Source organism: Drosophila novamexicana, unplaced genomic scaffold, assembly GCF_003285875.2.
Source record: "Drosophila novamexicana strain 15010-1031.04,08,12 unplaced genomic scaffold, DnovRS2.1 tig00001488-arrow-arrow-pilon, whole genome shotgun sequence".
Lineage (NCBI taxonomy): Eukaryota > Metazoa > Arthropoda > Insecta > Diptera > Drosophilidae > Drosophila > Drosophila novamexicana.
In genome coordinates, this window is record NW_020824864.1 from 646,540 (window position 1) to 672,051 (window position 25,512).

General features: G+C 38.9%; 4 protein-coding genes across 5 annotated transcripts; 2 read left to right on the forward strand and 2 right to left on the reverse strand.

The window, feature by feature from the left end:
• Positions 1–44: 44 nt before the first annotated feature.
• On the reverse strand, positions 45–2,165 carry LOC115767879 (apyrase). Its single transcript, XM_030712241.1, has 2 exons — positions 1,115–2,165; positions 45–1,058 (listed from the first exon to the last, which is right to left on the reverse strand). The coding sequence occupies exons 1-2, from the start codon at positions 2,062–2,064 to the stop codon at positions 761–763; spliced, it is 1,248 nt and encodes a 415-aa protein (XP_030568101.1). The 5' UTR covers positions 2,065–2,165; the 3' UTR covers positions 45–760.
• Positions 2,166–2,727: 562 nt separating this feature from the next.
• On the forward strand, positions 2,728–4,802 carry LOC115767886 (probable cytochrome P450 313a4). Its single transcript, XM_030712251.1, has 8 exons — positions 2,728–2,751; positions 2,989–3,148; positions 3,209–3,406; positions 3,462–3,647; positions 3,703–3,775; positions 3,823–3,949; positions 4,005–4,578; positions 4,642–4,802. The coding sequence occupies exons 1-8, from the start codon at positions 2,728–2,730 to the stop codon at positions 4,800–4,802; spliced, it is 1,503 nt and encodes a 500-aa protein (XP_030568111.1).
• Positions 4,803–4,931: 129 nt separating this feature from the next.
• Positions 4,932–7,928, forward strand: LOC115767928 (FAM172 family protein homolog CG10038). Of its 2 annotated transcripts, XM_030712298.1 has the most exons (5): positions 4,932–5,009; positions 5,080–5,184; positions 5,266–5,569; positions 6,408–6,666; positions 6,722–7,928. In XM_030712298.1, exons 2-5 carry the CDS (start codon positions 5,109–5,111, stop codon positions 7,019–7,021), a joined length of 939 nt encoding a protein of 312 aa, XP_030568158.1. In that variant the 5' UTR covers positions 4,932–5,009; positions 5,080–5,108; the 3' UTR covers positions 7,022–7,928. The 2 variants fall into 2 exon arrangements, with proteins under 2 accessions (XP_030568158.1, XP_030568157.1); XM_030712297.1 differs by lacking the exon at positions 4,932–5,009 and having other exon boundaries at positions 5,022–5,184.
• A 9,664-nt stretch (positions 7,929–17,592) lies between these two features.
• Positions 17,593–18,668, reverse strand: LOC115767896 (kallikrein-13). Its single transcript, XM_030712267.1, has 3 exons — positions 18,568–18,668; positions 17,900–18,513; positions 17,593–17,846 (listed from the first exon to the last, which is right to left on the reverse strand). Exons 1-3 carry the CDS (start codon positions 18,647–18,649, stop codon positions 17,661–17,663), a joined length of 882 nt encoding a protein of 293 aa, XP_030568127.1. The 5' UTR covers positions 18,650–18,668; the 3' UTR covers positions 17,593–17,660.
• Positions 18,669–25,512: the final 6,844 nt, after the last annotated feature.

Here is a 25,512-nt window from a genome sequence, read left to right on the forward strand (position 1 = left end):
TGAGATAATTTAAGATATTTTAATGAAAGATACTGCATAGATACTTATTTGTATTGCAGGCATGTAACCTGACCAAAACTTTTATTTATCATCATTGCGAGTTTTATACCGTTCTTTACCTACAAAAAGCTCTTATATCAACAGATGACTACTATATCATGTAAAATATATATGAACAATCAGCCTGAAATCATTTTGTGTAAGAACTATATTTATGTTTATAAAATTAATCTTTTTTCTAGTTGAAAAATAAGAACATAATTTTAAAGGAAATTGTCAATCATGTACCTGTCAAATTTGATAACACTATCTAAACACACTACAGTAAAAACTGCCTTGGGCGGACATCGTCGAGCCTAATTTATAAATTGTACGTATATACAAAATATGGTTTGAGAAGAAATATACGGCCAGGGGAGTTTACGTTGGCAGAGTTTTCCCTGTACGTGTATTTACTAAATTTCGAGCCTGCCTTTGATAGATAAATAAGCAATTTTAATATATATAAGAGATATTTTCAATTGGACAGACAAAGCGCCAACCAATATACCCTATTTGGTCACATGGTAAACAGAGTATGTTAAACAGCTTAAGTATGAATGTCATTGGTCTATGAGCATCTTTTAACAGACATAAATTAAGCGTACTATATTTAAAGCTGACTATAGATAAACTTGACTATATATATATATATGTATATATAAATATATGTATCAGAAAATACACTATATACACTGAATACCACAGCAGCGACGCTTTGCTAAATAAACTCGAAGCCCTCGTATTTGTAGTCCGTCTCGATGCGCGTCTCGGGCAGCAGGGTTTTGCCCTTCACGCTGAAGGCTGTCACAAATGTGGACGTTTTTCCATTAAGCTCCTCCGTTTTGAGCGCGACAATAATGGAGTCCTCTGTATTGGGCAGAAATTTAAAACTAGAGAAACCGTGCGTGGGCGCCGTATTGGCGGTATCCAATTTAAGCGTGTCTATACTGGTAAAGTGCTCATCCGCAGAGATTAGTATGTTGCAGCCCATGTGCTCATCCAAGGTCTCGTTATATCTGTGAAGAGCAATTGAATCAAAGATAAAAAAACGATTTGAGAAGCGCCCACTCACTTCTCCTTGGAACAGCGACGTGGCAGAAAGTACCAGCGCTGATGCACCGGCGACCAGACGCCGCTCTCGTGTATCATATAGCCGGGCCAGCTGATCTGCAGCGATTGCAGTCGCAGCTGCTTGTAGTTCTCCGCCCAGTTGAGGGAGCGCACCTCGCCGGTTGTGCTTATGGCCTTTACGTACATGGGATTATTATTCTGATATTCACCCATGCCCGTTGTCCACTCCTTGCCCATGGAGCCGACATAGAGCGTGTGCTGCTTCACGGTTGCCCACTCCGATTTGAAGCCCTTGGTGCTGTGGCCATCGCCATCGAGCAGTATTAGCCAGGGTATGACCTTGTCATTGGCCAGCTCATAGATGAGCCCGGTGCGATCATCGAAGCTGAGCAGCTTGCCATTGAATGTGACCAGCTCGGAGAGCTCCATGCCGCGATCCTTTAGCGCAAACGAGGACTCCAGCGCCGTCGGCGCACCGTCGTCCCAGCTTATTTGTATCTCCTGCTTTTTGGCCAGATACGTAAGATAGCCCTTCTTGAGATAACTACGCCACGTTGTGCTGCCATCGACTTTGACAATCTTCGAGCTGGTATCTAGATCTGCTATCATGGCGATGCGATAGCTGATAACGCCGCCCTGCACGCTCAGCGGCGGCGTCAGTGGATATGTTGTATTGTAGGGCGGGGCTAGGGAGGCGGCATTCTCTTGGCTGGCATAACGGCTGCGCAGCCAATAGCCGTCCGAGGAGCTGCGACTGCCCTGGCGCGCATACAGAAAGAGCAGCGCGAGGATAAAAGCACAGAACACAAGCAATGCGAAATGATAATTAAAGCGAACTGTGCGATTGCCAATTCGATAGGTTGGCGTACGCAGGGCGGTACGCCAGTCGCGCATATGCATGGTGCGCGGTGAGTTTTCCAGATCCCTGAATCCGTACGTCGTGCTTTGCATTTAGAACTTTGAATTTTGGCAGCGTGGCAGCGAATTGACTGTGGATGCGGCCAGCTTAAATTATGTGATGTGTCCGTTTTGGCTCTGTTGTTTAGATTCCACGATTGACGACATATCGATAACTGCCAACAATAAAAACAGCTGACTGGCCAATGACTATCTACGATAGTTCGATAGCAAGTTCTATCGAACTAGGTTGACTACTCACTGCTCGAATCGGTTCTTTTTGATTTCTTATTGTTTGATAGGCGCCAGCAATTAAAAATGGCACACATTTTGGTTTAAAATGTTAAATGTTATCCTTCTATTAAGATTTCTCCAGTGATAACATTTCGATACCTGCCAACAGCACAAAACAGCTGACTCGCAATGAGAACTGTAATAGTTCCATCGTTGAATAGTTCGATTACGAAAAGATATAAAGATTTTAAAGATATCGATCTTAAATCGATTTACTTGTTTTGAAGAGCTAAAATTTGAATCTTCAACATAAAAATTTTGTAAGCTATTAAAAACTCTACTTAAATTTAATTAACATTTAGTAACTTGGCAGATTTTCGCTAATATTTTTTAAGCATAACTTAAAGATTTTTATAGATAGAAGCTCGGTTTATTATACGTTTTTGATGAAATGAAAAAAAAACTCCAGAGAAAAAAGCTATTATGACTGCATGTTACGACGATTTGGTGCTTAGCACAGGTTAACCCTAATCACGCTCACTTAGAGCATTGCCCCTATAGTAAAAAAAAAAACAGCTTAACTTGATAGCTCCAGTTTTGTGTATTTATATCAGGCATAACAAAGTGAAAAGTGCAACACCTATTAATTTGTGTATGCTAAAAATAAATTATTCTATTGTCTGACGGTCATATATAAGAGATCAGCTTAAGTTGAGATGTTTAAAATATTTTTGCGAGCTTTAGAGAACAGTCATGAATTCAATTTTGGTTATATTTTGCTTAGTTTTGCTGGCAACTTATTATCTGTGGTCGCGTCGTGACTTTTATAAGTTTTTTACGAAATTTCCAGGTCCTCTAGGGTATCCCCTAATCGGAATAGCGCACAAGATGCGGCATAAGGAAGGTAAATTGAACTTTCGACAAGGCTTGGTTGCATTTAAATATGCTATATTTTATATAATAGATTTGCTTAGCCTGTTTGGTTCTTATATCAAGGATTATGGCACTACTTTGGTCACTTGGCTGGGTCCATTGCCATTGCTAATTGTCAGCGATCCTCAAATGACGCAGGATATACTAAATTCTCCGCATTGTGTGAACAAAAGTTTAATGTATAAGATATTCGACGATGCTGGGGGCAAGGGCTTATTAAGCTTGGAAGGTGGGCAGTTAAGATAATTGTTCTATTTATAAGGCAAACAAATTTCCTCTTCTAGATCCGGTTTGGACTGAACATAGAAAAATGTTAAATCCCGCATTTGGTCACAAGGTTTTGCTTAGTTTTTTTCCCATTTTCAATGACGAGACGGCAATATTATTAAAAGAGTTTGATAAAATGGCCGATGGCAGGGAGAGTGATATACTGCCTTGTCTACAGCATTTTACATTAAGCATAGCTACGCGTAAGTGGAACTTTTTTTAGCTAAAAAACTTTAAAAAGTTTCTTGATATAAGCAGAAACCACAATGGGTACTTGTGTTAAGGAAGAACCAAGCTTTAAGAACAGTTCCCTTATGGCACATGTTGAATGGTGAGTAGAGTACAAATGAAAGAGCATTCACAAGCATTTACATTTAGGCTCCAGGAATGCGTGGCAGATTTTGCCTTATCCCCATGGTTCAATTTTCGAATAATACGTCAACTTCTGGGCAGAGAGGAGCATTATTTCAGGTCAAAAACACAAATAAAATCGTTTATCAGAAAGGTAAATGGAACACACCAAACCTCAGTATAAACGAATAATATATATTTTCCTGCAGCTGGTGGATAAGAAGCTCTCTCGGGACATTCAGGACAAGACAACAGGCAACAAGAATTTTTTTCTCAATTTGGCAGTTGAACATCTCAAACGCGGCAGCTTTGACAGAGAGAATGTTGAAAATGAGTCCATTGTAATGGTACTTGGCGCCTTTGAGACATCTTCCAAAACGCTGGCTAATACGATCATACTGCTGGCCATGTTTCCCGAGTACCAGGAAAAGGCATTTGAGGAAATCCTTGCGTTGTTTCCCAATGCGGGCGATTTTTCAGTTAGTTACGAGGATACCCAACAAATGGTTTATATGGATCTTGTTTTGCGGGAGTGCATGCGCCTCATAGCGCCTGTTCCGGTTGTGGCACGGCAAGCATCGAAGGATGTACGGCTATCAAATGGCGTTTGTATGCCCAAGGGCACGCAAATTCTGATTGACATATTTCACATGCACCGCAGCAAGGATATATGGGGACCAGAGGCGGATTCGTTTAATCCGGACCACTTTCTGCCACACAACTTTCAGGAAAAGCATCCGTATGCTTATATACCTTTCACGAAGGGTTTGCGCAACTGCATAGGTGCGTGGTGTATGTTAAACGAATTATTAATCCATATTTTTAATCATATATTTCAAAATTCAGGCTGGCGCTATGGCATTTTATCTATGAAAGTGACGTTGGCCAAATTAGTGAGAAATTATAAATTTAGCACAAGTTTTAATTATAAAAATCTACAATTTATAGATAATATAACCATTAAGCTGGCAACTACACCGCTCTTGAAGCTAGAACGTAGAATTTAATAAAGAGTCATGAATAAACATAATTATATGCAATTTAAATTTGCCGGTTCGAAATTACTTATCGAAAATTCTAATGTGAACTTATCGGCAACCCGCCTCAGCATATGTCCTCTTCTGTATCGGTATTTACACAGTGAGTATCGATGCTGCTAACCAAGGTACTCAAAAACGCCGGTCTTTAGCAAAAGAACAGTTAGCTTTTATTAAGTAAGTGACGCGCGATAAATATGCGCCATGTGGAGGCGCTTTATAAATACTATACAACCTATTCCCACAGGGTACATATATAACTGCAGGAAGTGTACCATGTCGGAACCAAGTGCCAGAAATAGCCAAGAAGCTATTGCACGCTTGCGGGAATTTGGATATGCATTCAATGAAGGTGTGTTTGCAAAGCTTAACAGTTATCTGGTTTTACATACTCACTTTATACGTATACATGTGTGTGTGTGTGTGCGTACAGCTGGACAACTGCGCAAAATAGACAAAATCAGTGGGGAACCCGGCGAGGAGCCCTACGAGTTTAAGATAAGCGACAATCAGGCTAAGAATCAGGAGCACTACGAGCAGCTGGCCAATCAGATACCAGAAATCATATACGAACTGCTGGAAAAGAACGGATTAAAAAGGACGTACATACCCAAAGGCGTGCCCATTGAGCATTCCACATTCGTTTTCTCACAGCCGCAGCCGCTGTCCCAGTCTAAGAAGCTGCTTGTGCTCATCCATGGCAGTGGTTATGTGCTAGCCGGGCAATGGGCAAGGAGGTATATGTATATGTATATGTATCTAAAGTTATCGATATATGCTAAAATATTCTGTCTGTCATACGACTGATCAACTGATTCAATCATTGATTGACTGAGAGGGACATAAAAGCTTAAAAACGGACAAAGTGTGTGGCCAGACTGGATGACGAATTGATTTACTGACTTATAGACTGATTGACTGACTTATAGACTAATTTACTGACTGATTGATTGACTTACTGATGGATTCATTAATTGACCGCGACTGACGAGAGCTAGATGACGAGTTTTGTTCAGTAACTACTGGCTGCATGGCCAGCTGACTAACAAAGATGGAAATAAAGATCTTAAAACGGATAAAATAGTTATATAGTTTGTTTGACAATTTGATTGACTGACTGACCAACTGATGGAACCCTTGACTTCCCGAAACTTGCGTAAAAGCTCATTATGATTTTTTTTGAGGCTTAAAATTGATCAAGCACGTGATTCACAGATTTCAAAAGTTTCATACCACAGATGAAAAATGAAGGAAAAATCAATTTTAAATATAATGAAAATCATTTTGTCACGCAAAGTCGGGTAATTCTTGCTAGTATACATACATTATATGTATGTAAACGCATTCTGAATGCTTATTACGATTTGTTGTGGGATGAGCTAATGCTGCAGGCGATAAATCTGTTAGGAATATTAAAAAAATTAATGATAAACAATAACTAAGCTCAAAACATATAAGAAATACCCTTTTCCTAAGTATCTAAATACTCTATGAGTGTATTTGATACAACAAATTTAAATTGCGAATTTAAATTCATTCAATTCAATATAAAACAATTTCCATCATTACTTTTAGATTGATTATCAACAATTCCCTGGATCACGGCACGCAGCTGCCTTATATACAGCGAGCCCAGAAACTGGGCTATGATATACTCGTCACCAATACGAATGACACCACTCGCATGATAAAGGGCAAGCGTACGCCGATCAAAGGTTTGGAAAATTCCATGACTCATGCCGCTTACGTATGGGAACATATTATTATGCCCTCCCAGCCCGAAAGTGTGGCTATTGTGGCACATAGTTTTGGTGGGGCTGTGAGCAGGGCTTTGGTATGTCCAGCAATAATCCAATCATATTTATTTATAAAAACCCTACTCATTGCAGACGGAGAAGTATACAAAATTCTTCAAGGAAAAAGTATATGCCATTGCTCTTACCGATGGCACAGTGGGTCATCCGCCGGCCGGCTGTCAAAAATACTTTCTTGATGTCACCTGCAATTGGGTGTCAAGCAACGAGCCGCTCGATACGGATTTAACACAAGGCGATGCTGCCGAGAATATCACTTGTGTATCTGCTGGACATCCGGAGCACGAATGGACCTCCTATTCAGCCATCGAGTCTGTCTTTAAGTTCTTGGAGAAAAAGTTCGAGCAGCATATGAAGGCCAAGCAGGTCGTCTAGTAGCAACTTGTTACTCATTTCATCATATTTTGAAATTCTGTGCATCATATGATCTTCTCTTCCATGTGACACTTATCCCTTTACTCTAAGGACCCACACAAACTATTCATTTACAATGCATAAATCAAATAGCCCTGCACCATCCCAAACATGACAAACTCCTACCACCAACCACTTGGATATATGTCACCAACATTCACGTCAAGGCAATTTAATTTGATTTTCGGGCACTTTGGCACATTCCATGTGAGTTAATCAACTTGATGGCTGATGTATCGTCCACGATAAAACAAAAAGTGTCTTATATGTCCAGTCAACAAGCAGCTAAAAAAGCGACCCCCGTGTCCCCACGGTCAAGGCCTTAAGTTGCCTGCTCGATAAGAAAAGCATTTCACTGTTGGGGTTGCTGCAAACCCCAGCTTGTGTTTGGCTATGGCGCCGAGAATTCCCATCCAAACAAACCACATCGTTTAACAAAGTGCGTCATAAAAAGTGTCCCAAGTGAATTTGATTGTGCTTGAAAATTGCAATTCGCATTTTATATGCGCGGATATCTGCCCGCATATTGGTCTGTAAACAACATTGCCTCTGGAATTTTTAAATTATGAGCTTCATATAAATATAATATATATATATATATCAAACATCATTCATTTAAATATACATATATATATATTATATATATTCATATAAATATAATACTGCCCTTGAAATTTGTTATGGCTAAAAAGCTCTATAATCTCTTACAACTGATTTCCTTCATTTTGGAGAGTACTTCATATTAACAATCAAACATCATTCAGCCGTTAGGAACTATTTTTATAACCTCACTTTAAGTCAAATAAGATTAACTTTTAGAAAGTTTTAATCGATCCATTTAAAATAAAAGAATATCAATCAGAAACAAGTTTTCGCTTAACATAAACTTTTAGATAAATTGATTTTAAAGTGTTTTAAATTACTCGGCACTTAGTCGCATGTTTTTAATAGTATTGCCTTACATAATTTAATTGTAATTTATTAATGTAAATGTATTGTTGCTTAGCGACCTTCTTAGTTTTATAGACAAATGTAGCATCTTAAAGGTTGCTTGCATGTATCTATTCAAAATTAAGAATATTAATTTACATTCGATTTTTCGTGTCGAGTCAGGTTAGTGTCGCAATCGCCACCAGGTTCGATAAGTCGTGAGCCGATAAGTGTTCGCTGTAATTCTCAACTAGTGCAAAGCAAATATTAATAAATTATGAGTGCAGCATTTGGATTTAATAGACCTAAGGAAGATTGTTGATTTGGTTATGCTAAAAAAAAGGTAAACAAATTGCTTAAAACAATATTAGGAGCAGACAAATTAAATTTTTGAAGAATCAAAAAAGCTAGCTCTAGCGGGAAAACCGCATTAAACAGCGGTAATATGTGATTTCGCTTTTTTTTAATAGTTTATGTTTATTTTATACTCAAAATGTATCCAAAATATATTTTATATGAATTTAGTTATGCTATTTAAGTTAATCAATTGATATTCTATATTCAGACAATTCAGCTCAAAGAGATAAACCCTCTAAGTAGTAACTCGATAAGTGCAGTCAAAGACGTTTATCTTTAGCATTAAGACCAAAAACTTAATACCCACAAAGCTGAAACATGCATAAAAGAGGGAAGCAAGTCTGAGGGAGACAGCTGCAGACGACAGCAGGCAGTTGGTTGGGTCTGGCTGGTTGGCTCGGCTGGGTTGGATGGATTCTGCCATAGCAAACGGCAACCCTACAAGAGTCGCTCCCTCCTCTACGCACGCCTCCTCCACCTCGCCTTCGGCTTGGCTGGTATACATTATCGCTGTCATGGCCGCAGTCATGGCTTCTGCTCCACCTTAGGACATTCTATATGTATGCGGAGTCGACATCGTTCACTTCGTTGTCGTCCTATAGCAGGCAGCTATCTACACTTTGACTCACCCGCACCCTACACACAGACAGAGATACGAGGCTAGACGAGGATGGCATTAGTTTAGTCGGGAGTGCGAGAGTTCGTGTATCCGTCGTACCCAACGCTGCCAGAGCTTTGTGTGTGAGTTCAGGAATGGGTCATGCGCCTGGAGCATGTACATATCTCACTCATACATATACAATAGCTTCCTTCTTGTTCTTTTTTATACTTTCATTCTCCCGTCTATATGGCAACAGTAAATAAGCGGAGTGTTTAGTAAATAAAAACAAAAGTCACAGTTTTTAGTTTAAATTAAGGCTACGCATGCCTGTCATAAGAAAAGGTTCCTTTTTGCTATTTTCTCAGCTAACAATAGCTGGCAATTACTTAAAATAATCATTCTTGTTCTTATGGTTATTTGATAAGATCTTAAAGCGTCTGCATATAGTATATGCAACGTCCTTCACATGGCGAAGGACTCCTGAACTGGGACTGGGATAAAACCCTTTAGCGTGTGGATTTCAAGCCTTTGCTATTTGTTAGGTCGTTTATTGTAGATACAAAGATTTTCATTTTAGATTGGAAGTTTAGCTTATGCGTGGCTTAAGATACCAATTTGGTTCTCTTTGGTTTTTGGTTTACTTAGTTCGGTTGTCTTGAGAAAAAGGACGTTTTACAAATTACAAAGAATATATGAAATGAACACTAAACTGGATGAAAACGTTTGGTGCGTTTTTCTCTGACTGCAACCACAATAAGGAATTTTCTGATATTTTGCAAAAAGAGAACCAAAAGTTTTTGCATTTATTATCCTTAAATGTTCTTTAAGCATAGAAGCTCAGTTGAGAACTGGTTTATTAGTAATTTAAAAGAGGTTCAAAAATGGTTCCCAGTTTCATTTCATTAAGATTTCCTCAATTTTCGTATGCAACATATCCCGAATTCCTAATGAATATCTTCATAAATCAAAAACTCCCAACTCTCTATGGAGAATGCAATTTTAAATAACGGAAATACAAAATTGAAGTCCCGCCGCAATATCCGCTGTTATTGTCCCTGGACTTTATAGCTTGAAAAAGTTCAAGCGATGTCATTCAAAAAGTCATAAATTATAATGTTTTCCAATAAATGTTCACATATGAGCGCGCACGCACTTGACTACACACACACAGACACACATACACAGCAGGAGTAGGCGGTTGTTAAACCAATTGAACCCGCGCCACCCACAGCCACAAGTGGATGTTGGGCTTCGAGTCTGTGCCCAGCTCTTGCTGGAGTGACCGCTGCTGAACCTCGACTCGTGGCTTTTTGGCTAAAAGGGCGCCCAACTGTGCCTCATAACTTACAAGGTCATTTTTACAAAGAACCATTAAGAATTTCTCTCTGTTTTTTTTTTTACCCGGCCTTTTCTACTATTTTTTATAATTCATTGCTCATGTATGACGAATTTTTATGGCTGACAAATGATTGATGCGATTTGCTGCCATTTCCTGTAAATATCATTAAAAACGATTGTTTCCAAGTTTAAAGACACGACTCGTTATTAAAGACAATTTGTTAGATTTACGTTTTGGCGGGGGTGGTTGAACAATAGCCCCAACTCTGGCCTTAAAGTGTGCTGAAATGCAAGTTTAACGTAAAAATAATATCAAATAAGATTAGATAGCATAGTGCCGTTTTGTGGCAATGTCTTTACTGGGTTTTGGGTTCAAGAAAAAACAAGCAATTTAACAAATTGCACCATTTGCACCCCTTTACTTGAAAGTGTCTTACGGGCACAGTGGAACAGGCCGGGCGCTAATAATCTTATATTTTGTACTGGTGGGAAGTTTGACCAGAGAACTGTGGTGTGTATAATGTGAGTAGTTGTATTGCTGATGAATACTACTCATATGCGTATTAAAATCCATGATGAGTTCTCAGTTAATAGAGAAATTACAGCGAGTAGTTTTAAAAGTGAGTAGTCGGACGGCATGAGTAAACGTAGTATTCATAAGTAGTCGCCGGTATGAATATGCGACTCAAAACAGAGATGTGTCACATTTCTATATGCGTCTAAATGCATTTTTTAAAATTTAAGCTAGATTAAAATGAGTACTTTTGGCATCTCCCTGAATGAGTATAGGCAGTACTCATATTCAAAATCGAGCATGTGCATTAATAAAAGTAATTTTACGTAATAAAAAATTGTAATCAATTGTTCAATATTTGAGAACAATTGTTCCACTGTGCGCGACATTTTAAAATTCAAGCGCTGCCCTGGACAAAGCCACACAAATCACAACATATACAATAACAAAAGGGAAACCTCTGGCACTCGCCGGAACGTAAATGTTGTACAATGTTATACTTATTTGCGGTTTATGTCCTTGTTGTTGTTGGTGGGCGGCTGAGGCGACAAAAAGGACCTTCGAAAGCCAATAAAACGATTTTTTCTCGCTGACTATCTAACTGCGAGTATCTATGAATTGTAAATGCCTGGCAAAAGGACTATTGAAGTCCTTTGAAAGCTTGCAGAGTCCTTCCCTGTCGCGATATAAGATAATAGTATCATCAACACCAGCAATCCGAACCCCCGCCCGTAGGCTGCGCCTTGAAAAGGACAATGTTTGAGCGCATTTATTTATTGTAGGCGTTGCTGACTGCGGGAATGGCTACGGCTTCGTCTATTGGGCATACAAGTTCAAACTGGGCTGCGGATTTAGTGGGTGTCAAGCAATAACAACGCGCCTTGGATTCATGATAACAACTTTTGCTAGAGCCAATTTGCATGGGTTGCCTGCCCCTTCGGCAAACAGGAAATGTGGCCGCAGCTTTAAGCTTTTGAAGTTTTGTGTCGAGTGACAGATTTTTCACGCACATTTAAAAAACATTTAAAAAACCATTAAATGTTTTCGTTAAGCCAGTTTTTTTCTCCGAATTTGTCTTGTTGTTGCCTGCATCACACCCCATTTTTTATTTGTTTTGCGTACGATTTAAGGGGCTTTCTACAAAATTTTTTTGTGGTTTTGCTTGGTGTAATACCCTGTACAATTTTATGTATTATTTCTTTTATATGCCTTCGGCTTATCGGCTTCTAGTTGTTTAGGCGATGTTAGGATAAATGTCTGTCTACACATATCTTGGATTAAATTTGGGATGTGGGCTTTTTTTGACTAATAAGTAATTATAACTTTAAAAGTATACTCACAAAATATTTTAAAATTATACATACATTTTTGCTAAACATTAAAGTATTTATTTAAAAAAAACCAGCATTTTTAAAATCTAAACTAAAATTGTTTTAGGCTTTGTATGCATACAAAATTTACTGGGCATCTATTGGTCTGGCAAATGTATATTACTGCTCGTGTTTTTTTCTGTTTCTGTTTTTTTTTTTTTTGCGGTTCTCTCTAATCTTTGCGCCATTTATTTACAGTTGATTAACACGCGACTGACATTTGTTTGACTTTATTTTTCTTTTGTGAGAAATTAAAATGCGAGTTACGCGACAAAAATATGAACTCAGGGCTGCGACTGCTTTTTGACTTTGCCCTTTTTTTGCCCACAAAAATTATTCATTTGTAGAAAATTGCGACGGCGTTTGGTTGTGCTTGGCCCTGGCCCTGGTCCTGGCCGCAGGCCAAACTGATTAATAAACCAAACGTCAAATGCGCACAATGGACACGCATCATCCTGGCCATCCCCAGAAACGAGCTGAGAGCAGCTGTCATCTGTGTGTCATATTCAAATGTCGTGCGGGGAGGTAGACTCTGGCATCATGGTCACATCCTGTTCCTGTTTCTTGGCAAGTGCCAAGTAGGCCTCGTCGCATTGTTGTCAACTTGACTCTTGAATAGAATTCGCATGTTTCTTTTGCGTGGGGCGTTGGCCATTGTCATCTGCTGCTGGGTCACAGTTGGTTGCCATTTGCCCACCAAATTATTTGCATATTAAAAATGCCACAAAAAAGAAAGATAAAAAACAAATCAAGCTATTTCTTTAACCATAATAGAGAAGCATATTTTTACTCTTACTTTTATTTTGACATTTTTCTTCGAGATTTCTGCAGAGTGTTCTTAACCTTTCATTTCAAATAAAATCTGTTAAGTTACATATTTTTGTGTCTCATATTTCTCGGACTCTGAGCACCGAAATTAATAAGGAATGCATTTCCCAAACATATTTGTGATGCTTATAAAATTTATTTATAGAAGCTTTAATGTTTGTATTAAATTAATTCTTTTTATTAGTTATCCTTCAATGTCAAGCTTTAATTTGGTTCCCAGTCAAAATAATCTTAAGTTTTTATATACTCTAAGGCGTATTGCATGCTATCGAAAAAAATGACCCTGGGGCATAACAATACGACGTGATTTATAAACATTAAGATTTATATGATTGCGTATGTCAAACACACACCCACAAACACACACGCACACTCCCAGACACACGCCCACATACTCAGGGCGCACATAAAAATGATAAACAAAAAATTGCTTCTACTTTAATATTATTTCTATTTTTTCTGCTCTCTGTTAATGGTACTTCTAATGGTTTTATTTATGGAGTGTTTAGTGATTTGGCCCATTTGAAACAATATAAAACACGCGCATATCCTTAAGCAGTCGGCTGTACTTTGTGCTTATAAATGTCCTGCAGCTAAACCAATCCATATCGAATCACTTTGACATGGGCCAAACTATGATTCTCTTGGGGTGGGCCACTGGGTCAGCGAAGAACCATCAATCAACTTTATTTGAGGCGTCGTAGAAATAAAATAAAGCATGTCTTAAAGTTATGCTATAGTGGGAAGTTTTTAGTAATATTATAATATTCATAAAAATTTACTTAACTAAATTGTTTTACTGAAATTTTCAATATACTGGAAGAAATTGCCCGGTGTTGCCCAGCTTCGAGCAGAAGCAAATCCAAAATGCGTTTTACATTCTTAATATGTATTATTTATTATTTTTCGTCGTGAATAATTATTTGAAAACATTTTTAAAAAATGTGTGCCATATGTGCCACCAATTTCATAACTTTAATCAGTTTGAAGCCGAGAAATATTCCCAAAAATATTTCTTGCAGCTCTAACGTAAAAGGCACTTTCCCTAGGGTTAAAGTTATTTCGTGAAAATACAAATATTACTCAATTTTCAAATTCAATTTGTCACTCATAAATTTCACGCTGTATTAAAATAAATGTGCGACAATTGAAAAATTCAAGTGGTTGCCATATACAAAAAAAAAAAAAAAAAATAAAATAAAAAAAACTTTTCCAATGTGTCGAAAACGTTGCAAAATTTATGGCAAAATTGTATGTGGTCTTGTGGAGAGTAGCGGGCAGGGGCATTGTTGGGCGGGTTATTTGGGTTGGTCTGTCAAAGTTAAGCGGCGGCCTCTGCACTGGCACACGACGTGCATGTCAATGGGCATGACAAGCCCGGGGCCCTGGGGCGGACCAAGCCCCACCCATAAAAAGGGAGGGCATAGTGTATTCCGGGACTCTTACAATGTCGCGTTAAATTTGCACAAGTTGGCAAAAATGTCGCTCGCTTGTGCAAATTGTAAACTTCTGCTTCGCTTTTATATAGTATATGCGGGAATATGTTTGTGGCGTTGGGTTGCGAGCTGGAGCGTGTCCACATAAATAACAAAATTTAAGAACAAAATATCAATATCCACTTTGCGGTACGCCAACTGCATGCGAATGAGTCTCTTTTTCGCTTGCATTGCGACAGTCTGGCAACGTCTTGTTGAGCGCAGTTGGGCGCAAAAAAATAAAAGAATTTTGAATTTCAAATGGAATTCTATTTCTTACTTTTGTTTTGCATAATTTCAATTCGCTGCAAGCGACATATTGCGCAGCTAGTTTTCAGCTTTTCTTACTTATCTTTTTTGGCTTTCCGCAAGAAACTTGCTGAATTTTACGCGTATCAATTGCAGCACATAAAATTATGTTTTTAAATTTGCAAGAAACCAAGAAATCTTAAAGAGAAGAGTCTTAGAATAATATTTAAATGTAATGCACGTTGTAGTTAAGGATTAAAATTAGTTTCAAGAGCGGGTACAGATATATGAATCTTATTACAATACAATATGATAGAGAGGGGAGAGAGACACACCAAAAAATTTAAAAATATAAAAATACAAAACAAAATAATATTCAAATGTAATCTTAAGCTCTTCCGAAATTATATCTGTTCTAGTTATAAATAAATCAAAGTTGAGACTGGGATAGAACCTAAAAGATGAACCATAGGTTTTTTTTTTCAACAAGGAAGAAATATTATTTACTGTAGCTGTATTTTATGAAGGTACTTCAAAGCCGTAATGAGTCATTTAATGGCTCACAAAATTTAAAATTATCAAATATCTAGATGTCCAAGGACTACTCTTTTATGATATCGACATAAAAAAAAGCAGCAAACTCCCTTTTGTAAAGTCCTTGGCTTTTTCTCCCGCAGTGCTTCCATCTCTCCCTCCCTCTCTCTTTCTCTCTCTCTCTCTCCCTCTCTCTCTCTCTCTCTCTCTCGCTAAGCTAGTCATAAGCCAAATTTAATTTGTTCGCATGTGACATTTACGTGGATATTCAAATAGCTTCGTTTCTGTCATACTTCAGTAGCTTTGATGTGCCCGGACTAAAGCGTTCAGCAGAGTTTTGGGTGAGTAGTTCGGTGTTTGTTGTAAAGGAAAAGGTTTCGCTAGATTAATTTAGGGTCATGCATATAACATCATTTTTTATGCGACTGGCTTTATGTTTGTCGGGTGGGTGGCTTGTGCTTGTGCTTGTGGGTGGTTGTAACCGCAATCAACTGCCACAGAAGCTTTTTCTGTCAAAGCCCAGATGCAGCTCATATGTGTGCTTGGGTTTTTATTATTTATTGGTAAAAGTCTTCAAAGTAATTTTCTTAGGGTTTAAAATCCTTTGCGGCAACAAAATGTTTTTAATTTATGGTCAAATATGGTCTCATATGTTTTCACAAAGTTTGCTTAATTACGAGTTCTTAAAACTAGCTAAACCTGATGAATTGGTAAAATGATACTTGTTTCACATGTAATGATGATTGGCCGGGTCTGCTCGCTCGCGTTTTTGGTTTAAAATTAGAATCAACTTTCGTTTAGGCTTCTCAAAAACTGGATTTTCCTTAAAAAGCTCATCTACGGGTTCCGCTCTACGCCTGGACTTTATAACATTTGTCGGCTCTCTCCTCCAGCCCTTTATATTGATGATGCGCAACAGCAGATGTACGGGCTTCGGCCGCTTATCGGATATGCCGCATGCCTCTTTACCGTCTGACGCCTCCTCTGTATTTATTTTATTCACATTGTAATATGTTTTATGTTGTGCATTTAAATTAACCGCCGGACAGCTATCATAGCGTTCGTTCCTAGAGTCGAGAAGTCTGTAGGCTCCAACTGAGCTGCAGCTCCAGCCAAAGATAATCACCGAGAAGACCCAGAGAAAATGCGTCCACATTTCACAATTGTTAAAATTAAACTGTGACGGCAGTTAAGTCGTTTAAATATATATATGTATTTATATCACTGAAATGTGCCTTGAACTTTATCCATAAAAAAGTCAACACAGTTCTCAATTGCAGCTGTTCCAGCTTAAGTAAATATTTGTTAAAATTATACCTTTTAAAAATATTTATAAAAAATTGTCTATCTTATTATCTTACTTTAGGATATAAAGAAGCTAAAGCGTGTTCGATATTGAAAAGGAATTAAAATAGCTCTCAAATTTTAAGTCCGAGATTGACACGTTCACGTAATACCTTTAGCACAGGGCACACAAAACAAAAGCATTCGAAAGAAATTGAATACCCGCACACGTAACTGTCATTTGTGTGTTTGCCAAGGGTCTGGTTGGGGGATACGCCCCACACCATCAGGCTCAATTGTCCAGGGGGGGTCCTCTCTGGGGGCCTGTTCTGGAAATCAACGTAAGTGACAATCGCGCGTGAATCTGTTACCTTATAAAAGTGACATGAATTCTAAAAGCGTTGCGGCTCGGCACATTAACACATTTTTTATATCCCGTGGAATTGCCCAAGGTGGGCGGCATAATTTTTTAAGTGACTTCTTTTTTTTGCATTTTTTTTTATTTTCGAAAAATGTCTAGTGGGAATAATGCTGCATATATTAAAAAAAATTAACAGATAGAGAGAGAGAGAGAGAGGGAGAGAGAAAAAGAGAAAGAGAGAAATAAAGAGAGAGAGAGAGAGAGAGAGAGAGAGAGAGAGAGAGAGAGATACAGAGACTTAAAACTTCGTGATACATATATTTTGATATCCTGAACCCATTAAAAATGGGTATAAGGGTATATTGTATTTGTGCAAAATCCAAATGTATGTAACAGGCAGAAGGAAATTTTGTTGAAATTTTAGATGTAGGTGCTCCTAGTGCCTACGCAGATCGAGTTTGTTTCCGATAATCGATAACTTGCTCCGTTTTCAAGCAATCGATAAAAATCGATATCGATATCCTGTTTTTGGGCAATTTCGGTAAATAATAAGAGCTAGAGTCACCAAACTTGACATATAGCTTCTAAAATAGAATATATATATGCATTTGATGTTGGAAGAAGAGGGTTCAGGGTATCCCCTAGTCGGGAGCTCCCGACTAGAACCTCTTACTTGTTAATTTATTTGGTGTTGGAATGAGAGGGCTTAGGGTATTCCCTAGTCGGGAGCTCCCGACTAGAACCTCTTACTTGTTATATCTATCCTAAAGCATTCGTATTATTCAGTTTTCTCATTGATCTTATTTGTTCCTCAAGCCAGTTGACATAGATGCTGATTCGTGTAAAGGCAAAGGGTTTGCCCGTCTCGCATGGCTTACGACCGTATGAGAGCAGGCCATATACTGTATGTTGCGTCGCATCCACTAGAGGTCCACCCGAGTCACCCTGTAAAGAACTCCAATATTTTATGGGCACACAACTCTGATTCAAATACGCACATCGCAGGCTCCACGAGGTCCATTTGTGTTCAAGGCACAAATTTCCGAACGTGTTAAATATTTAAATTTATATTTAAGAACACACATTTCATCGGAAATGGTACGAAAAGGCACAACTTCTAGTTGCTTGGGCTGGTTGGGCGTTGTGCGGCCCCAGCCGAGTAGCATTGAATTCAAATTGCCGTCCTTTCTGCTGGTGGAATTTTTAAAGTCGATAGCAGCAAATCGAATGTTATCGATAGGTATTGGAGTTGCCAACTGCAGCAGTAGAATATCATGACCATATAGCGGCTTAAACTCCGGATGCTTTTTAATGGCCCGTACACGAAAACGTTGGGCTTTCGTATCGTACAACAGATTTGAGCCAGCGGCCACAAGTAAATCTTTGGCAAGCAGTAGGCGAGGCTTCAAATTACAGTGGGCTGCCGTTAACACAAATTCGTTATCCAGAATGGCGCCGCCGCAAAGGTGCTGGTACCTTCCATTCTCCACCATCTGTATGGATGCTACAAATGGATATTGTATAGGCATTGGCGCTTCGGCCGGAAGTTTTTTAAATTCAGCATCACGCAGCGCATTAGGCTCTGCCGTTTCGGATAACGCTTCCAAGCTAGCTAAGAAAGTCTTTATTATGCATTCGGTTTTGTACAATTTCAATTCTTATGTACCCTTGCTGTTGGCCACCTTCGATGCCGTTCTCAAAAACAGAGGCATGATGAAAAAAATTGTAAGGAAACGGCGGTAGCACATAGCTCACGTCGAAGTTGCGCTGCTTTATTTTACACATTTTGGAAGCGCTTTTAAATGGTGGTTTTATGTAGAACGAATTGGGCATGAAATGCAATTTACATCCATTTAATATTATATTATATTGATATATATATTATATTGATATAAGTAAAGAAAATTACCAGGCGTCGCGCGGATCGAAGGAAGAATGCTCCAAGTGCAATTGGTACGAAAATTGTTTTCCACCACGTGTCTAAGTGCGGGGGCTCGATCCTTAAACTATGGCCCACTGAGCGATTGGTAAAAGTTTAAGGAATATATGGTATATAATAGCATTGTAACCATATAAATGAAAGCTTCAATTATATTTGCTGTAAAGTGCTGAAAGTTTTTATTTTGAGAAATTTGTTGATGTTTAGCACTTAAAGAGCTGCATGTTGTGAACTGCTTTCAACGACAAGTACATAAAACTAACTAACCCAACTACAGAGAGCTTCCATTATCCACTTACGTGGAATTGTTTCGTGTACATTGAACATGATTTACGATGACACATAAACAACAGCTTAACTTCCGCCTGAGTTCCATGCTGGGTGACAAAAACCAAAAAAATGAAGAAAAATTGCAGCATAGCCTGAGATATTGACTAAAAGAGCACCCCCCACCTAACGCCAGCATCACTTACCTTTTCCGCTTAAACACCCCCTCCAGCTAGCACATAATGGCCAAATGCATTTGGAACAGGTTTTTCTCTTGGTTTTTGCTTTTTGATTTTTTTTATTAGCCCAGAAGTTGTTCCTTAACAGTTCTCCTCCTTTTTTGTATGTCCTCATGTTCAGCCGTGCGTCCAGTTGCCAGGGCATTGTGGTCATCATTTTTCTTGCCCAGCCCCCTCATGTGGGTCTGTGTGTGTGTGATGTGTAAAAGGGCTTTGGTCAGGTTTGAAGCTGCGCCTCCTTTTTGCCCTCAGTCAATGGCTGCCAAAGGGAAATTTATTGTTTTGCCGGCGCTTTGAGTCAAAGTTGAAGCGCTTCAGGTGCACTAGCCAAAGGCGAGGGTGCAGGCCGCAGGGCGCCGGGTGCAGAGCGAGGGGTATCACTTTTGACATTTAAGATGCCACACACAATGACCACTCTAATTTATACGCAACGCCTGCATTTGACGCCAAAATTTGTTCCGGCCAAAGTTCTTTTTTTTTGCTTAATCTATTTGCAATTCCGATGATTTTTATGGTCAGCTTGATGCTGTTCGAATGGCAGCCACTTGACAAAAAACTATTGCATTGACAAATCTAATAAACGAATGACTGACAGCTGTGCGCAATTTATTGTTTCCAATATTAACTAAAGCTTTTAGCTAATCGAATTAGGTTATCTCCAGATTTGTAAAGATCATAAAATTTAGGTTCTAGTTTAAGTTCTTGGCTTAAAGCTTGATATAGTTTATATAGATAGGAAAATTCGATTATATACAGATACTACTAAAAGGTGGAAACCGGATTTAAACCTAACTGGTTGAAACTTGGAATTCCTTTCTCTACCCTGAACCCATTAAAAAGGGTATAATGTAAATGTATGAAATGTATGTATGCAAATGTATGTATGTAAATGTTTGTAGCAAGTAGAAGGAAGTATCTCCGACCCCATAAAGTAAGTGTATTCTTGACCAGCATGATTAGCCGAGTCGATCTAGCCATGACCTTCGGTCTGTCTGTCCGTCTGTCCGTATGTATGATCGCAAGGATAACAGAACCTATAAAAGCTAGAAACTTGAAATTTTAACTGTAGGTCCTCCAAGTGCCTGCGGAGATCAAATTTCATTGTTTTATGTTAATATTTCATTAGAAGAAATTACCAGGCACTACTCGGTTTACATGAATGATGCTTCAAATGAAAATAGTATCCAAATTGTTTGTGTGTTTCGCACCAACTTCTGAAGGGCACACAGCTTTTGAGCGGCTGCTTAAAATGCCATCAAGTGTCTGCATTCGCATTTGAACCAGCGATCTCTCGTTTGAAAGTTCAATGATCACATACGTAAGCCACTCTTATACTTTATAATATTATTGCAACATTTTACGATATTGGGTACTTAAAATTATTTCAATTTTTTTTTTTTCAAATTATTAAAAACCCAACCCGAAGCCTAAAAATCTAAGCCACAGCAGGATTTCTTTAAAAAAAAGTGTGGTTTATCTGAAAAATGTTCATACATATGTTAATTTTTTTTTGCGCTTCCTTCAATTTCCACACCCAGGCTCTGCAGGTCTTTATTCTTTTAATTGTGATTGTGCATGTTTGTTAATTGTTGCCAGCACATTGTTCAATTGTTTTATGGCTCATATGCATTGCACCAACACTCACTTTGCCTAATTGGGTCGCCCATTATGCGAGCTGTAGACGCTGTCTCAGGTCTCAGTTCTCACATCTCATCTCCATCTCATCTCCATCTTATGGCCAACGCCTTCAGCGTCAGCAGTGTGCAATGTTCCAGTTTTACGTGTGAGCTGCGGGTAAAGACAACCACTTGACAGCTTCTCCGGCTGCACCTCATCCGCCTCTTCCTCCTTCTGGCCCAACCCATCCTGCTGTCTTCCCTTGGCTTACCAAAGTCGCCCACTGTCGCTTCGCTTAACTGCTTGAGGTTTTTTGGTTAAATGCGCTGCCTTCATAAGCCATTAAGGCTAAGTGATTTGTTTTTGTCTGCCGAGCCAGCTACCCGGCTCTCCCCCGGCCAGCTCTTAAGTCTAACACCTAGCAAATTGCTAGCTTAAAAATGGGTTTTCCATTCTTTTTTTCCTAAATATTTCTCTAGACACCCAAAGGCGCACAATTGGTACGAACTAATTGTGCGGAAGCGCAGGCCATTTACTGGTCTGAGTGTGCTCCACTTACAGGAGTTTCTGTATACATATATATAAGATATACCCAAACTGCTCAGTCCAACTGGTGTCAACTGCTCGATGAAAACTCCTGAGTTCAAAGTTTATAGGCAAAAGTTTATACAATGCCAGCGCAAACTTGGCCAAAAGATATGCAAGTTTTTCCATTTGAAAGTTTCAGTATTTCATATACATATTTCTTATAGAAACTACTAAAGTGTCAGGAGCTGTAGTCCTGCAAGACATGCTGATTATATCTGGTCATTGTTTGGTCCACGTGACATGCGTGACATTTGCCTGATGCCAGAGCAGAGTGTCAGATTGTCAGAGAAGTGTGCGTGTGTGTCTCATATTCCAGTTTGGACCTTGATTGTTGATAACAAAGGGTTGTACGGACATGCCTTACATTATGGGGTAGTGTATACCCTGTTGAAGGGTATTATAATTTTATTACGAGATGTGCCAGGCATTGCAAGAGATATTTTTGAGCACATAGAGTTGATATATGCTTGATCGAGCGGAGCTGTCTATCCATCTAGCTAACTATGTGAACTCGGTCAGTTGGAAGTTATCTCTATGAAATTTGATTAAGCAGCTTCTTTTTATACCCTGAATCTATTAAAAATGGATAAAAATTATATATTGTAGTTGTAGAAAATGCAAATGTTTGTAACAGGCAGAAGGTAGGAATCTCCGACCCTATAAAGTATATACTTATATTCTTAATCAACATCAATAGCCAAGTCGATCTAGCCATGCCCGTCTGTATGTCCGTCCGTCTGTCCTTCTGTCCGTCCGTCTGTATGTATGAACGCAAGGATCTCAGAGCCTATAAGAGCTAGAACCTATAAGAGCTAGATGTAGGTTGCCCTAGTCCGTTTCCAAGCAATCGATAAGAATCGATATCGACATCCTGTTTTTGTAATAAAGCATAATATTACCATTTTATATAGATATAATATGAATATTGAAGTGTGTTAAATGTGCAGCCCTTCAAAAATAGTTGTTCCACCCACTTGGTCCTTTAGTTTAACCAAGGGTTGTGGCCGTAATTTAATTGTGCACTGCTCGGGCAAACCCAATTGGAATCCGCATTCAAATCTCTGCCCATAACTTTCTCTAATCATATGCAAAAAGAGTAAGAATTAATCAATGATTTACAAGAACAATACGTGTGCACATGTCGCCAGCCGGCGGCCACAGCAAACCAAAAGCCCATTCCCTAAAAAAAATCAAAATGGGCTGCAACGTGGACAACACCCGCTTGTTAAAGCTTGGTCCACCCATTGCCCAAGGGCAGCAGCAGTTGGTCCGGGTAGAGGGAAGCGGCTGTGGCTACAATGAGCATGAACACAAATAAGGCGTCGGCGCTGATCCTTGTCAACCACCAACAATAATTTCAATGTGCGCACAACGGGGCAGACGAAGCGGCTGCAGACCCAACAACAACCGCAGCCCAACCACTGGCTGAAGCCGCTAATAATTCAATTAGTTGCTTCAAAAAGATGCCAAACTGTAATGCCGACTGCGGTTGTGGTTAGTTGTTGATGCTGTTAGCTGCTTGTTGAGCCGGGTTTCCTCTTCAACGGTTGCAGTCGTACAGAAGTTTTTGCGGTGCAGCGTGGGCTTCGATTATCCAAATGCCGCCGGCCAAATATCGCACCACGGCATAAATTTGCGGAGCGCGTAGTGAAAATTGCTCAAACTGGTTGCCAATAATCTTTTGGGCGTAATCAGTTCTACCCGAAAAAAGAAAGGAAAACAACATTATATAGTTTATGTTTCATATTATAATACGTTTATTTTTCATACACTAAAAAATACTGTGATATATTCTAAATCGTTGATAATATATCATATCAGTTACAATTGATATGATATAAAATTTTAGCCATGGCAAAGAAAGGTTGCTGGTTCAAATTATATTTCAAAGTTTCAGTGTTGTATTTAGTAACTTTTAATTTTATAGTGATGGAGAAAATCAAAAAAATGATGAAAAATAGAGAAAAAGTGAGGTTGCTGGTTCAAATCCTAGCTTAAAAGTATCAGTGTTAGTAGCTTTTTAATGACTAAATGATAGATAAAGATAAAAATCGAGTGCAAAAATATAACTTTGGCAAGAAACAAATGAGGCTGCTCTTTCAAATCCCATTTGATAGTTTCAGTATAGTATTCAGTAGCCTTTCACTTTCTTGCGGGAGGTGAAAGATAATAAGAATGCGGCTGCTGATTCGAATCTACTTCTATAGTTTCAATACAGTATTTGATAGCACACAATTGGAATTTTCTAAATATTTCTTTGTTTGATTTAATTTTTTTTTTTACAAATTTTAAAACCATCTTAACTACGCTACCTAGGTGTCAAATCCGAAATCGAATCGCTTAACGTTAAGCATAACAAATCCATAGTAACAGCAAAGTAATTGTGATGTAAATAAAAATCAACATATCAAGATACGAGCCGAAGGATGTACTACTTCTTGGTTACAAAAGGGCAGTGCTGCGGGGAGGTGTGCAAGGTTGGGCGCGGACTACTTGGCACATGTAAATTTTAAATTGTAAATAATCGTAAATAACGCAAATATCGCCTTAAGCACTGCCAAAGCGACAAAAGGCGACGGCAGTCGCAATTCTCAGCTCTCAGTTCTCAGTTATTTACCCACTCGCACTTGAAGTAATCTTGTTATACTCGGTGATATGAGGGGGAAGGGAGCGGAGACAGTTGCAAGTCAGTAGTCAGACTCAAGTTGGCCGCAGGCTGAAGGCTAAGCCGCTAAGACAACACCCCGCGCCACGCCCCTGCAGATACTGCCCGGGAGAGAAGACGACGACTCGTACAGATTTATAGAGCACAACACGACGCATGTTTTGGCTTCCAGTCAGCGAGTGTGCGTATGCAAAATGAATTTATTGACTTAAAATGCAAATTTCACATGACTACAAGAAAAGTGGAAAATAGAAAATAAAACAAGAGGTTCTAGTCGGGAGCTCCCGACTAGGGGATACCCTGAACCCTCTTATTCCAACACCAAATTCAGCTCGCGCTTATTAAGTAGTAACGAAGATAAATTAGAAAAAAAAATAGGCTCCGTGTCAGCACTCGTAACTAACCGGACTACTTTCCGCCTACTCGCGACAGACAACAGCACTTGCCACCGCCTCTACTTAACAGCCACACCAATAATTGAGTCTCAGTGAGAAAAAACGAATTTAAATAGTAGCACACAAAACAAGAAAATCGCAATTGCAATGCTGTTGATGTGTGTACATGTATACAGATATTTTTCGAATTTGCCGCAAACACGTGTTTCTTAACCGATCTTCATGAAATTATATAGAATATATATATATATAGAATATATGTGTATTCTCAAAAAGTAAATTGCATTAAAATTGTGGCTTAAATTGGTGGGAAATATAAGTTGGGTTATAAACTTGATTTACATGCTCGTAGCGGGGATAAGGCGATAAGTATAAAATGAATACTTGATATATAATATATTCTAGATGCAACATATCAAGTTTGGGACTCTAGCTCTTAATATTTACCCAATTTGTTAAAAAAACAGGATTTTGATATCGATTTTTTTCGATTACTTGGAAACGGGGCAGGTTATCGATTATTGAAAACTCGATCTGCGCAGACACTAGGAGGACCTACAGCTAAAATTTCAAGTCCCTTGCTCTTATAGGTTCTGATATCCTTGCGTTCATACAGACGGACGGACGGACAGACATGGCTTGATCGACTCAGCTATTGATGCTGATCAAGAAAATATATAGTTTATGGTGTCGGAGATACTTCCTTCTGCCTGTTACCTACTTTAGCACAAATTTATAATACCCTTTTTACCCATTTTCAGTGGGTTCAGGGTATAAAAATAAAGACCCCAAAGAAATTTTCACAAATTTACGCGTAACACGCTGCGTTCGACTCCGAGTACGCCCCGCTTGATAGATTGCCAGGCGATATTGTGGATAAGCGGGGTCGGGCGAGCTGCTG